Below are 14,794 nucleotides of genomic sequence, written 5' to 3' on the forward strand. Positions count from 1 at the left end.
TGCATGTCTCTGTGAGCAGACGGCTGCAGCTGCATGTCTCTGTGAGCAGACGGCACAGCTGCATATATCTGTGAGCAGCCGTCTGCAGCTGCATGTCTCTGTGAGCAGCCGTCTGCAGCTGCATGTCTCTGTGAGCAGACGGCTGCAGCTGCATGTCTCTGTGAGCAGACGGCTGCAGCTGCATGTCTCTGTGAGCAGACGGCTGCATGTCTCTGTGAGCAGACGGCTGCATGTCTCTGTGAGCAGACGGCTGCATGTCTCTGTGAGCAGACGGCTGCATGTCTCTGTGAGCAGACGGCTGCAGCTGCATGTCTCTGTGAGCAGACAGCTGCAGCTGCATGTCTCTGTAAGCAGACGGCTGCAGCTGCATGTCTCTGTGAGCAGACGGCTGCAGCTGCATGTCTCTGTGAGCAGACGGCTGCAGCTGCATGTCTTTGTGATCAGACGTCTGAAACAATCCAGCATGCGAGCTGCACCTCTGACCAGCAAAGAGGCTTGCCCCCATTACACGGACCTGTAGAAAAGGAGTCACATGGAACACAGAAGTCTGTTTTTCTGTGGTGTTGTATGTGCAGACAGACTTATGGTGTGAATGAGCGGGCTGCTGCGGCGCCGCCCTGCTGGCATACTTTGTGTCTGGAGTGCAGCTCTGCCCTGGGGGCTGATTGTTTTTGGAAAAGTGCACCGATTGCCCGTATGATCCGTTTGAGTTTGAAGCTGCTCCGTCTGTTCTGCTTCGTGACGGTCAGGAGTTCAGCAGCCTGTTTGTCTGCAGCAGAAAGACCTTTTTTATGTTGGTTTTAAGGAAAAAAATAAAAGAAGTGAGGTTTACAGATTTTGGTCTTTAATAAGGACTCTGTTGTACGTCTCAGCGGATTTGAGTAAAATAAGTGAACCCCCTCCGTGATTCCTGTAGGGAAAAAGTGGGAAATGCAGCACAAGTTCAGTCCTAAACTGAATGTTTGCTCCCTCCTGGGTTTCTCCTTCCTGTTTCCTTTTATAGCTGTGTAATCTCTTCCCCGGCCTGGCCCCTCCGTCTGTGGAGGGAAGGAAACGACTGATTGGGTATTTCCCCCCTGAGGCAAAGAAAGTCATGGAAATGTGGTGCTTTATGTGCTCTAATGCCAGGTTTGTGAGGAATGTGGTGGAAAGACCCCCCCCCCCCCCCCCCCCCCCCCTCTGTGCACAGACCAAACCTTCAGGTGTTTTACTGGAGAAGGCTCCTCCTCCAGGCCTTCGGACCAGCTCCGTCTTTTGAACCCGGCTGCACCCATCCCTCCTCCTCCAGAGTGACGTGCTGCAGCTCTGAACGCTTTAGGAACGAACTCTTTGTGTGTCTCTTGGTGTGTCTCTGCGTTTGTGTTCTTTGTTCCTCTGCTGACGTCTCACTAACTGCTTTGTCTCCTTTCTCCATTTTCTGCCTCTCGTCAGCCTAGTGACTTGCGCAAGCACCGCAGGAAGGTAAACCAACAACAGCCTGCAGACCAGAGTGAAATGTTTTTACCCCCACAGTCTGTTCATCCTGTGACGCCCCCATCTACTCTTCAAGTTTACGTTGTGTCCCAATTCCTTCCCTACACACCATATAGTGTACTCGCCATTTTGTAGTGCTGTCCAAATCCAAAATCCCAAAATCCAGAGCCCTGGAAATTTCCCAGAAGTCCCAGCGTTCATCGATGCTCACTGGATCGGTTTATATAGACCACAATGCACTGTGTCGGAACAAAAAGTATTTAAATGTAGTTTTTCTCATAAACATTTTTATTTTTAGAAAACATCATAAATAATCGTCACAAGATGCTCATCTCAATTAGATTCTACCTTTGTGAAATCAATGACGTCGTATCCGCCGACTAGTGAGCATGGCGTCCGAATTGCTTTTAAAATCCAGGGCACTACATGGTGCCCCACTATCTAGTTTTTTTTATAGTTATGGGTTAGGCCGGGAATACGGACACAGCCATAGATTCAGACAGCACTACAAAATGGCAAACGCACTATGTAGTCCACCATGTAGAGAGTAGGAACGCTACTCACTACTCAACCTTTGGTTGGTAGCGTTCCTACTCTCTACATGGTGGACTACATAGTAAGGAAGGAATTACCGTGATTGGGTTCATATCTCTCTGATTGTTTTGCCATTTTTCTTTCTTACGGAGCCTTTGAGAAATAAAACAACCTTTGCCACATACTCGCCAAAATGAAAAAGCCATCTTGAATTTTATTTAAAACAAAAACTTGCCTTTAATACCAGCTCCAGGTGGAAACTTCTCCTAAGGATTCTGATCGGTTACCTCCTCACCTCCTGAGTTTTGTTGGGAAGCATCGTGGGGAAAAAATATTGGTTTTAAAGTTTGTACATTTTGAATGGCGTTTGCAAAAGTGGGATTTCCTTGTTCCTCGCACATTATCAACCTGAATATAATGCAAATTGAATGCATCAGTCTTTAGCTCAAGCTGGGTTAGGGTCCAGGCAGGGGGAGCGGCACCATCGTATGGTCATTTGTACGGTTAGCTGAGATGCGCGACTTCCTTTAACGCTTAAGAGGAGAACCCACACTTTGCTTTCCCTGAATAACACGCTCTTTGACCTTCTGTAACCTTTCAAACATGAGCGTGATCAACGTGAATCCTCTAAATCTGTCAGAATTCTTCAGAATGCGAGTTACGGTATTGGAAGGAACGTAAATGCTGGAGCTAAAGTTCATCAGAGTTCATCAGAAACGGACGCTCGTCAGCCGACGCGGACGTCCCACCGTCCCTTTGCTAGCTTACAGCCCCTCACACCACTAGCCCTAACATAAGTGGTACATAAAGAAAGGCTACCAATATTAGAGCTATCCAGCTGTAGACTTTTGAGCCAACTAGCTCACAGGGAATGATGGGATATCAGGAGAGGCGGACCTCTGCCCGCTCGGATGACGTACATGTGTGTCTGATAGTGGATGCATGGGACTCCAGCGGAGCAGGGAGGCTCTGGCCCCGCCTGTTTCAGCTTTTTCAAGCTGCTTTTTTGGTCTGCTGCTGATTCAATACTCAGAAATGCAGTTTTAATCAAATTCTTTTACTCATATCCTCCGGCATGAGGAAAAACGCTACAAAAACATTTTCATTGGAGTGGGTCTTCAAAGTGGGTCTTCTGTCCTTATAGGGGAAAATAACATCCCATCTTTTCAAACCGTAGGTGACTTTTTTTGTTCTGGTTTGTTTTCATAGTTCTGTTCTGGTGCTCTCTGTGTTGATGTCACGTGTTCTTCAGCTGTGATGGAAACACTGAACCTGAACCTGTTTCTTGTTTTTTCTGCCATTGCTCAGTCCTCTCAGGACGACAAAGCCACGATTCGATGTGAAACCTCGCCTCCCACCACTCCTCGCTCCATGCGCCTGAACAGGGAGACAGGCCACGCCTCCAGCCATGAAGACATAAGAGACATCCGAGGGTGAGGCCTGCCTGCGCTTGCACTCGCTGCTCCTTGGTTTGTCTGGAAAGGCAGGCTAATCACCCGCTGGGTCTTGCTTCTGCAGTCTGAGCAGCCTGCAGGACGGTCAGGGCAGCAACCCCAGCAGCAGCAACAGCAGCCAGGACTCCCTCAACAAGGCCGCCAAGAAGAAGAGCATCAAGTCTTCCATTGGACGCCTGTTTGGGAAGAAGGAAAAGGGCCGGCCCAGCCTTCCCGGCAAGGATGTGCCAAGCCAAGGTTAGAGCTGAGGCTTCACTCCATCACAGTGCTTAGTTTTCACAGGATCAGCAGAAAGCCCGGCTGTGCTTTTGTTTTGGTTTGAATGAGTTGCTGCCGTCCGTCGTCCTGCTAAAGCTCTGAATGTTCCCAGCTGGCACCCCTGAGGCGGAAGGATCTCCAAAGGAAGGCCTCGGGATGGGCTCGCTCGGAGGACCGGCAGAGAAGAACCGGAAGCTGCAGAAGAAGTGAGTGCAGATCGGAACCGACAACACAAACGGACACAAAGTGGTGCCGGTTTCAACAACATGGCCTCAAATAGAAGCCGTGGTAGTGAAAGGGATCCGGAGCGTCTCCAAGGCTTCCCCATGGCATCACGCCAACGTGACGGCGACCTGCTCCACTCATTAGAAGAGCTGCACCTGAGCTGCCTCACTGCAAACATCTGCTGCAGAAATGCAAGAGTAAAGAAGGAATAGTAGAAAAACTGGACCCATGTGATGCTACAATCCGTGACAATTCATGTTAGAACACATCATGTGTAAACAGGCATGATGGAGTCACACATCCATGAACGTTGTTGTGACCAACTTTCTTCTTGTTTTGGGGTTTTTTGTCTGAACTTTTTCAGGTTAGTTTCATGCCGTCCTGGTTTCTAGAAAGGTCCTGCTGTGTTTCAGAGACGTAGATCTGAAGATGCTGCCTCCACCCGCCTCATCTGCTTCTCCCCAGTATTCAAACTCAACATTCAGCTTCCTTGCATTATTTAGCAGCGGAGGCTCTGGATGGTTCTGCTTCCACCGTAGAGCAGGCCCGCCTCACGCTTCTCCCCCCCCCACACCACCACATTCACTGCCGTCTCCTCACCTCATCCCACCGCTAGGCGTTTCCATCCCAAATCACTGACTGTTTGCCATCGTTTTGAGTTCTCCACCACAGCTGTACTTTTGCTTCTGTTCATTCTCTGTTTCTTTGTCAACATCCTTACAATTGTTTTTGTTTTTCACCACCTTCTTCTCATTCCATGTGTAGTCCAAAGACGGGGTAAGTTGGCTCCCATTGTTTAGCCTTATCTTCTTCTTTTCCTTTCCCTGGGCTTCATGTTAGCCGTCAGGACCCCAAACATGTGTCCCCCTGATTGCCTGACGGCGTCTCCATGCCGCTCTTCACCCTGCTTTCCCACACAGGAGCTTAACTAACAGCAGAGTGCTTGCGCTGAGTTTTAGTGGGTGAAACCTTTCCCTTTGGAGCATGTTGTTGGCGTGCACTGCAACGCCGGCGGAGACCGGTCCCTCCTCACAAAGATCTAGGAACGTTTCTGCGCACAGTCTCAATTATTGAAGCCTCCGAAGGTCGGGCTTCATCTTAGCGACAGACTTAGTGCCTCATTTACTGGTGATACGCGTTTCTGACGGTTGGTCAGAATCCGTGGTTCTGCCCATGACCAGCTGAGAATGTGCATGAAGTGAATATGTAGGGGTTGATGGTCGACGAAGTGTGCGTTATCAGAATTAACGTGCTTTGTGACGGTTGCTTCCACGAAGCGCGTTTATTCTGATAACACACACTTTGGAGGTGATTAATCTGCTTATACCATGGTCACTCACAAAAGGAACTAATTTTTTAAGCGTGCATTATGACTTTGTAACCCTTGTGCTATCCTAAGCACTTTAACATTGGGAGTTGGGTCATCTAGACCCACTAGACAGTGTTCTGAACCTTTCTCCTTCAATGATTTGTGATCTTCACTGGTGTCCATGGATTACATGAAATCTTTCCACCTTCATCCACCTTTGTCATGGTAGGGAGAACACGTGCATGTTAGGATTGGGTCATCTGGACCCCATACGATAGCACAAGGGCTGATGCACACCCAGCAGCCAATCAGAATCAAGTATCCACCCGGACCATGGTATAAGCTGTGTTCTTCCAGCGTTCTCTGTCCTGAACTCTTCCTCTGGTGCATGCTAGGATTAGAGGAATGCCTTCCGTCTGAACTGGACTCTAAACGTATTGGTTCTGAGAGAAATCCAGCACCTTAAACCCCCGCTGTAGCGCCCCGGCGTTTCATCTCGTGCTGTGTTTGTAGACTAGTGCATTTTCTAAGACCTTTGAATGTCATGCTGCTGAAACGTCCCCGTGGGTTTGAGTCTTCTTGGGTTTCCTTCTTCAGATTGCATGTGGGGCCATGCCTTTGGTTTGTGCTCAGGTGAACTTTATGGAGTGGGCACATGGATGGTACCGGGCTCTAGTTGTGGCTGCCTTAGTGTTCGTGTTGTGGGACGGGTGAACGCTCCCTGGGCTCTAACATTTTTCTGCCTCACAGGCATGAGTTACTGGAAGAGGCTCGCCGGCAGGGCCTGCCCTTTGCCCAGTGGGACGGACCCACTGTTGTGGCCTGGCTGGAGGTACGAAACCTTTCACTTTGAAAACGTGTCTGCATGTGTAGCGTTTGTCCAGCTCACCTGAGCCCGTCTTTCCTGAACCCTCAGCTGTGGGTGGGCATGCCGGCCTGGTATGTGGCCGCCTGCCGTGCAAACGTGAAGAGCGGAGCCATCATGTCGGCTCTGTCGGACACAGAGATCCAAAGAGAGATCGGCATCAGCAACCCGCTGCACCGCCTCAAACTACGTCTGGCCATCCAGGAAATCATGTCCCTCACCAGCCCCTCGGCCCCACCCACCTCCAGAACGGTACGGACTTTTCTAGACCCTTATCCTCCATTCAGCATGATATTCACACCAAATTAACATTTTACTGTTGGCGCTCTGTTTATGGAGGAGCGGTTTCTTTATGCTAACCCGTAACGGACCGTTTCTTCCTGATACTTTATCCATCCTACCCTCTTTCTGCCTGTCATCCCTGCTGTCTTTTGGCACTCTTGTGGTTGGGGTGTTAACCGCTCAGAACACAGGAAACGTCTGGGTCACACACGAAGAAATGGAGAGTTTGGCGGCCACGCCCCCTACGGTCAGTTAACCCGCAGTAGTTAGCTGGACGTTGGTAGTTAGCGGTGACCGCTGTGTCTGGTTTCATGTTGTCTGCATGTTTCAGTGCAGCGGCACTCCTGCTGTGATCTGTGTGTGTTCAAAGGAAAACCCCCACCATGTCAATGATTAGACCTTCAGGGGCTTTAGTAAACTCTTTTGATAATCAGTTTGCACCAAATTATGCTTCTTGGTAACAATTTATGGTTTATTTTTTTTAATTAGACACATCTGAGGTATTTCTCTGCATGCTAGCTGTTATTGTTTTGTCGTCACTTTCTTTAGTTTGTTTTTTTCTCCTCTTCCACTGTGAGCTTCTCTAACCCGACTCTGCTGCCTCACTAACCCCACACCTTTCTGTTCTTCTCACCATGCCCACTCTAACCGCGCTAACACCAGGAGGATGACGAGGGTAGCTGGGCTCAGGTTTGCACCCAAAAGCCTCACCTCTGCTAACATTTTACAGAGTTTTGCTGAAGCTGGACTGACTTTGAAGTGCTTCTTCTAGAAGGTGTTGCCTTTTTCACGTTAACTAACAAATGCCTTCAGAACAAGCATTTTCACAGTGGGCCTGTACTTCCGCAGCAAACCCACCCAAAGGTTTTCGAGCTTTTCTCTTCACTTTTTTTGCATCTAGATGAGGTCAGGGAGGGAACACGGTGTGAGTCTGATGACAGGATCGCCTTTAGCAAAAATGACCACGGTGTGATTAAAAAAACAACAACATAATATTTTAAAAATTCCAAGAGAGAACATCTGGAAACACGTATGTGAATGTCGCATAACATACAGACAGCATACAGACAGACGACTTTCTACTTTTGTGCAGATGAAAACTCATCTCTAGCTGCGTCTCCAGTGGCTCTAAAATTGTGCAAATTGGATTAGGGACAATAAATTGATCGAACGGAAACGCAACAATTTTTAAAAACAGTTTCTGCGCTTGGAGGAGGTGGTTTTTGAGGCTTAAATTGACATATTTCACAAAGCGGCAGTGGAAACACTCATTAAATGAGTCACATGACCAACAACCAGATGGCGATGCACTTTTTGGTAGGAACTGGCAACCTTGGGCGCTGCACAGCGTCCCACAGCTCATCAAAGGACGGCATGTGAAATGCTGGTTGGTAAAATCACCAACCAGCATTTCACAAAATGGCTTCATCCGTAGACCCTCCCACATGTAAGGAGCTCGCCGCTCCACGGCCTGAAGAAGACGCCGACGCGCTAGTGGCGTGGCAGAAATGTGAATGTATCTTAGGACTCCCTTGAAAAAGAGATTCTTAATCTCAATGGACAATTCCTGGGTAAATAAAGGTTAAATAAATAAAAATAAAAAAAATCTGCTGTCAAAGTGTTCTTCACATCCGTCGCCGTGTTTCTGAACAACTTACCACGTAATGTGGTCTGTGTTTATTCACATCATTAGGATTTAATGGAAACTGTATGAAAGCAAAATTATGTTTGTTCAACATTTCTGGAATTTAGATAAAGTTTTGTCTCCCTTTGTGTCGTGTAAACGCAGTTTCCACAGCAGCTTTGGGCATGATTTATGCAAACAAAAGTCTGCAGGAGTCTGCACAAATACCAGAACAACAACAACAAACACCCCTATCTGTTCACAGAAGTAACAAAAAAAGGAAAGAGATGGACTTAAAAGGTTAAAAATCAACGTGTTCAGTCCGATACGTCCAAATTCTGTCAAATAGCAATAAAATCAGAGTTCCAGATGAGAGTAAAGCAGCATTCTGAGACCGTGAAGCCTCAGTGATTCAGCTGAAGTCATTTCTACACTGACAGTACCTTTAAGCTAACAATCCCATGCTAAAATCTGCTAAAAATAAAGATCTTTTTAAAAAAAACCTTTTAAAATATTTCCTAGAATAGTTTCTGTAAAGGAAGTGTAGCTTCTTTATTTCATAATAGTTGTGTAGAACTGCTTTGATTTCAAACAGAAAAGTATTTTAAAGGTCTGTTACCATGCTGTTCTTAAGCCTTTCATGGGAAACAATATCCATGTATATAATTTATTACCTTTGGTACACAAAAGAACACGTTTTTTTATTAAAGAGTCTATACCTTAAAAATGAACTTTTTGAGTGTATTATAATGTTCAATCCTCATGAAATAAAAACCCCAAAGCGGTATTTTGATTCTGAGCACCAGCCCCTCCCAACCCATCAAAACTGGCGGGCTCTCACATTGTGACATCACAAAGTGAAGAACAGCCCCTTCCAGGAAGTGTCTGCTCTGCCAGCTCCACCCCCCAGACTAACAGACACGCCCACTTTCTCCGTGGAGCTAGCGGTGATCGGCTAAACGTTTTCCTTTTCTATGCATGATTGGAACATCCATCTTTGTAAAAGTCTGGATGTTTTTTTGTTTTAGTGGGAGAAATACAGAAACGCTACTGTGGCTGGCTATAGGATGATGTCATGAAATGGGCGGGGCCCTCAAGGAGCAAAAGGGGAAGCCTCCAAGATTGACTTCTGGGTTGGAAAAGAACTCAGGAAAATAACTAATATTTAATAAGAAATGTGTTCTTTATAGTGCCAAAGGTCATTTATGATATGGGGATTGTTTACTGTAAAAGGTTCAAGAAGAGCATAAGCCCTTTAAATATGAGTTATTATTCTACAAGTGGATTTTTTTAGAATTCTTTTTTAACTGTAAACAGTTCAGTAAAGTTCATGGTGTCTGTATTGATAACTGGCTTCTCAGGTCCTTCTGTTATCAGACACGGTTGTGTTTTTTCACATACCTGACATGTTTGGACGTCTTCCATCGTCAAACATGTCAGGATGTTGGGGTCTGTGTCTGATAACAGAAGAACCTAAGTTCTTCACCCTACAGTGTCCTGCACATCGCAGTGATGTCAGCCGTTTACCGGCTTCCCGTGTTCTCCTCTGATGGTGCTCCCTCCTCTCTGACCACAGACTTTGGCGTACGGAGACATGAACCACGAGTGGATCGGCAACGAGTGGCTGCCCAGCCTGGGTTTGCCGCAGTACCGCTCATACTTCATGGAGTCCCTGGTGGACGCCCGCATGCTCGACCACCTCACCAAGAAGGACCTCCGAGGGCAGCTGAAGATGGTGGACAGCTTCCACAGGTGAACCCGGGGCTTCGGTCGGCCTGATGCCATGCTGTCTGCCATTTCACAGAAACCCAATGAAAAAATGTCTACCACGGTCCGGGGGAATACTCCATTCTGATTGGCTGCTGGGTGTGCATTAAAAAGTCATAACCGCACGCCTAAAAAAGTAGTTCCGGTCACATAGCTCAAATGTTTTGTTTCACTGCGCTGCTTCTTTAAAACAAACTTTAGCTTCATCATCTGGACAGAAACAAGCGGTAAGAGGAGAACTTTCTCTCTGATCTGATGCTTTATCTAACAAATCATGATCATCAGCATAGATATCGCTTTCCTGTACCGCTGCAGTCGAGATCTGGCAGGCTGAGCCGGCAAAGGAGTGCATTGTCAGGGTAACGTGACAAATGGTCCACTGTTTGTTTTGTCAGCCTTTAACTCTTACACGATCAATTAGAATAGTCAGCAGTGGTACAAAATGTCTGCAAGATAAAAGTGCTCAAGAATGTTAACTGGCTGATAAAATGACTTGACTATTAAATTAAGTTATTTAAGTCAAAATGGTTGTCAAAAGCTTAGAAAATCTTTTGGCTCAAAGGTTGCTGAACTTCTTGGTTCCTACCAAAACAAAAGTGCTTAACCCTGGAGAACCCACTGGGTCAAATTTGGCCCCTCGTCTTTTTTTCATTTAAAACATTTTTTTCTACTCTTTAGTTTTATTTTTTGGCTGCAGTTAATTGCTGCTTCCAAAAACGGGCTCTCCAGGATTAAAGGATTTGAAGGTTTTCTATTCATGTATTTGATTCAAAACGTCCAAAACTACCAGTAGTTACCACCTGAATGTTTGGAGCAGAATAACACACAGAAGATTTAGAAGAGAACAACCAGAATCTGCCTTTAATGTAATAATTGTAATCTCAGTCAAATGTTATTGGTGTTGTTCAAAGTCACTCATGGCTTTGTCTTTAGCACAGAGTGGAGATCTCCAGAAGATAGATTCACTGTTGGTCACCAGCGTGACGCTTTAGCTCCCCCTGGTGGCAGAGGGGTTACAAACTGTGCTAGCAGGCTTTCTGTTTCACAAATTACAGTAAAGTTTATATGGAAACATTTTTGTAGCATAATTAAAAATAAAAGTCAAAACCAAAAATACTTTTTCATTTTCAAAACAAAGCTGCATTTTTTTGACCCTGCAAATACGTTCATTCACTTTTCATTCATCTTCTTCCGTTTTGTCCCTTTCGGGGTCACGGGGCTGCTGGAGCCTATCCTAGCCACTTGTGGCTGGACAAAGAGGACATCCTGGACAGGTCACACAGAAAGGCCCCCCGTTGGGGTTCTGGTTCATGTCGAGACGGGACTTGAACCGGGGGCCTTCTTGCTGTGAGGCAAGAGCGCTAACCACTGCACCACCGTGCAGCCTACCCTGCAATAGTGTTATATAATTCAATTTGACCTAACATTTCCAGAGGGGAGCGGGGCGATGACGTTAGTGCTATATCCACACATTTAGAAAATGCGTGTTGGTCCAACCAGCAAACGTTTAGCATAGCAAAATCTGCTATAGCTGTTGATGGGACTCCAGCTGTCCTCAAACAGCAAAATCAGTGCCAAGCTGCAGGAGACTATCTTCTAAATGTGCTTTATGACTGTCATGATTAATATTAAGGGTCTGCTCGCTCATCATTTTCTAAATCTGTGCGGTCGGTGCTTTTTTCTTGGCTGCAAGGACCCAGAAGAAGGGTTAGCATTAGGCTAATGCGTGCTAAAAACATTAGCCGTGGAGGAACAGAACTCCAGGCAGTCAATCCAGCAACGAGCAACATGGATGTAAACATGTGGGAATAACATCAGCCTTTATTTTGTACCTGGAAACACAAATTCTTATGATGGTTGAGAGTTTCTCAGGTCTTTGAGCAGCACTTCCTCCTCCTGCGCTTCGAAGCTTCCCTGGACTAGCTCTGTCTCCGGGCTAGCGGGCCGGGTTTAGCTCCGTCCAAAGCTTCAGCTGCCGGTCTGAAGACAAAGCTAGTCGGGGGAAAAGTTTCGATGAACCGTGGTGCATCTGAAGGAGGACCACAGAAGAAGGAAATGCTGCTACGGAGTCCTGAGAAGCTGTGTTAAATCATCAGAAGTTCACAACCATCACAAAGCCGTCTCCTCTGCCGCTAACACAAAGCTACACTGCTGCTAGCATGAGTCTGTTAGCAGATGGACACACAGAGATAAAAACAAAATGCAGCTTCATTTAGAAAATGAAAAGGCATTTCTGGTATTGGCTTTTATTTGTAATTATGTTACACAAATGCTTCCATAAGTTTGAGTGTGAGGCTGATCTTAACTGTGATGCATTAAAGAAACATGTTGTTAATGTTTCCTCCTGTGCTGTGACTCTATTTTTGAGAGAGTTTCTGTTGGTTGTGGATCAACAAACAAACAACTCTAGGCTCAGAATCCTGACACCACAGCTCCTGCTGCTTCATCACAGCGGTGATCAAAATCCCACACCGTCACAGCTCTATTCCAGAGCGGTTTAATAAATAATCAGTCAGTGTTACTACATGTTTTGTTTGGGAACTATTTTGTGCAGCGCAAAGTTACGTGTCCGTATAAACAAAGGCGGAGCCTCCTGCCCCGCATTCTTCATGGGTGTCAGGATTCATGGCTACCAGAAAGGTGACAAAGTGTCTGCAGTCTCGTTTATTGCTGGTTAACTGCGACATCGCGCCCCCTGCTGGTTCATCACAGCGGTGATCAAAAATCCCACACCGTCACAGCTCTACATATAAGGTGTAATTGAATAAAGTGGAGCAAAAATCTATTTGTGGGTCTTTGATTCTGCAAGTTGTTCCGATTAAAAAGCTGAGTGTGGTGTGTGATGTTTTGTGAGAAGGAAACCACATTATTTGTATTTTTCGTATAATGATGCTGAAAAATGAGATTTGATGTTCAAACATTCGTCCTGCAGCCTCATCACCAGGACCAAAGAGCTGTCAAAGGACACCAGAGACTAGATTGATTCAGATACAAATGTGGAAAAGGATTTCTGCTGATCTGCTAAATATGTCAGGCAGAGATCAGAGCAACATGTTAACACCAAACCCACTGCGTGTTTCCACAGGAACAGTTTCCAGTGTGGTGTCATGTGTCTGAGGAGGCTCAACTATGACAAGAAGGAGCTGGAGAGGAGAAGAGAAGACTCTCAGCTGGAGCTGAAAGGTAACAGACGGGTTGTGTTTCTCTACCACGGCATCATTGCAGTGTTGCTGTAAAGAGCCGTCCCCGACCTTCCAGATGTTCTGGTGTGGAGTAACGAGCGCGTGATCAGCTGGATCCAGAGCATCGGCCTCAAAGAGTACAGCAGCAACCTGTACGAGAGCGGCGTCCACGGGGCGCTGCTCGCCCTGGACGAGACCTTCGACCACAACACGCTGGCCCTGCTGCTGCAGATCCCAACGCAACACACACAGGTACACACACGGGTAGACGACACACACGGTTACACATCACATGCACCGCAGAGAACCTGTTTGTCTCTTCTGCGTCTCCGTGTCTTTGGCGTGTTTGACCTCACAGGTCACAGAACGCCGTTTCAGTGTTAAAATCGTGGTTTAGTGGTAGAGTGTTTCAGCCTCAGAGAAGATGCTGGATAAAGGACATTTACTGTTTTCTCCTGTTGAAAGCTTTCCGGCAGTTGTTGCAAAAACAGGATCAAGTTGCGGTCGCTAGCACACATGTATGCTATGCTTTGGTGGGTGGAGTTCTGAGCGGCGGGCCTGGACTCTGCCGGGTGAAAAGCTCACCCTTCTCTCTTCCTCCAGGCCAGAGCAGCTCTGGAGCACGAGTACAGCGGCCTGCTGGCCGTTGGCACTGACAGGAGAATGGATGAGGTAAGACCCTGGACTGGAAGTTCTGTCACAAAACCCCTTTATTTCTGAAGTCAGGCCAATGAGTGAGGCGGTTGCAGCATTTGGCCCTCTGAGGCAGCGTCAGAGCTCACATTTGGATGCTTACATGTCAATCAATCATGAAGTTTGAACAAACTTTGACGTAGACCTTCAACAGAAGTGAAAACGATAGATCAGATCTCTAAAGTTGGACTAGTTTCCATAGAAGTTTTAGTAGCGCTTTATAATTAGAGTCCTGAATAAACTATTTATAAAACATTAACAAGCACTAGTCATGGTTTAGTAAATTGCTTATAAGTATATTAATTTGTAAATGTCTTACAACTGACTCGCAAGTTTAAATAAGCTGTTTTCATATACATTAACATATTCCTTTATAAACTACTGATAAGACATTAACAGGCATGAGTAATGTGGTATTAAGCTGCTCATAAAGACATTGATTAGCATTTGTTCATCCTAAAGGTCATTTTTCATGTTCTGTACTTTGTGGTTCTTTGTGGAAGAACATGGGCCACACTTAGGAGGCAGAAAAACACTCCAACTGTCAATGAAGGTTCTCCTTCATCCAGGTGGTGTAGTGTTGAGGTGGAGTCGCATCAGCTGGACTTAAATAAATGTAAGTCCAGCTTGACATGGGAACTGTTGATATATTTATTAATCCTATACAAGATATTTACAATTTTTTCTATAGACTTTATGGCACATTATGCCATTTTAGGATTCACTTTCAGGTATGCAATAAGAACATAATTGCAAATACACATATGTATATAGAAAAAACAAGAATAGAAATAGAAGTAAGCAGGGAGGGGATCAACTCTACGAGAAAATGTTGAATCCATCACATACAGACATGGTTTTGACTGCTTTTTGCTTCTCAGAATTACAAATACTATTAATATACTGATTTAACTCAGACAATAATACAATGAAACAAGATTTAAAAGTAAACCAGAGTCCTTTTGTATAATTTTTGATACAAGACATCTTTCCAGCATAAAACAAAACAAGAATCAAATTTTCATTAATAAAATCGCACATCTTCTGCTAAAACACTTTAACTTTAGGACAAAACCAGAAGAGATGGAGGACTGTTTCAGGGGAAGTGCAGCAAAAACTACAGAGCGT

The 14,794-nt window shown here is 45.8% G+C and overlaps 1 protein-coding gene across 12 annotated transcripts in view; it reads left to right on the forward strand.

The window, feature by feature from the left end:
• LOC101157600 (liprin-alpha-1) overlaps nt 1-14,794 on the forward strand; it is a 65,264-nt gene that overhangs the window by 46,693 nt on the left and 3,777 nt on the right. For 4 of the 12 annotated variants that reach the window (XM_023951646.1, XM_023951643.1, XM_023951660.1 and 1 more), the window contains 13 exons: nt 1,432-1,461; nt 3,316-3,440; nt 3,526-3,698; nt 3,832-3,925; nt 4,710-4,721; nt 6,004-6,085; nt 6,170-6,370; nt 6,585-6,647; nt 7,064-7,090; nt 9,601-9,776; nt 12,877-12,974; nt 13,050-13,225; nt 13,577-13,645. In XM_023951646.1, coding sequence (XP_023807414.1) covers nt 1,432-1,461; nt 3,316-3,440; nt 3,526-3,698; nt 3,832-3,925; nt 4,710-4,721; nt 6,004-6,085; nt 6,170-6,370; nt 6,585-6,647; nt 7,064-7,090; nt 9,601-9,776; nt 12,877-12,974; nt 13,050-13,225; nt 13,577-13,645 — 1,326 coding nt within the window. The remainder of the gene's footprint in view (nt 1-1,431; nt 1,462-3,315; nt 3,441-3,525; nt 3,699-3,831; nt 3,926-4,709; nt 4,722-6,003; nt 6,086-6,169; nt 6,371-6,584; nt 6,648-7,063; nt 7,091-9,600; nt 9,777-12,876; nt 12,975-13,049; nt 13,226-13,576; nt 13,646-14,794) is intronic. The other 8 variants (XM_023951664.1, XM_023951688.1, XM_023951686.1 and 5 more) reach the window with 6 other exon arrangements.

The sequence above is a fragment of the Oryzias latipes genome, chromosome 3 (assembly GCF_002234675.1).
Source record: "Oryzias latipes chromosome 3, ASM223467v1".
NCBI lineage: Eukaryota > Metazoa > Chordata > Actinopteri > Beloniformes > Adrianichthyidae > Oryzias > Oryzias latipes.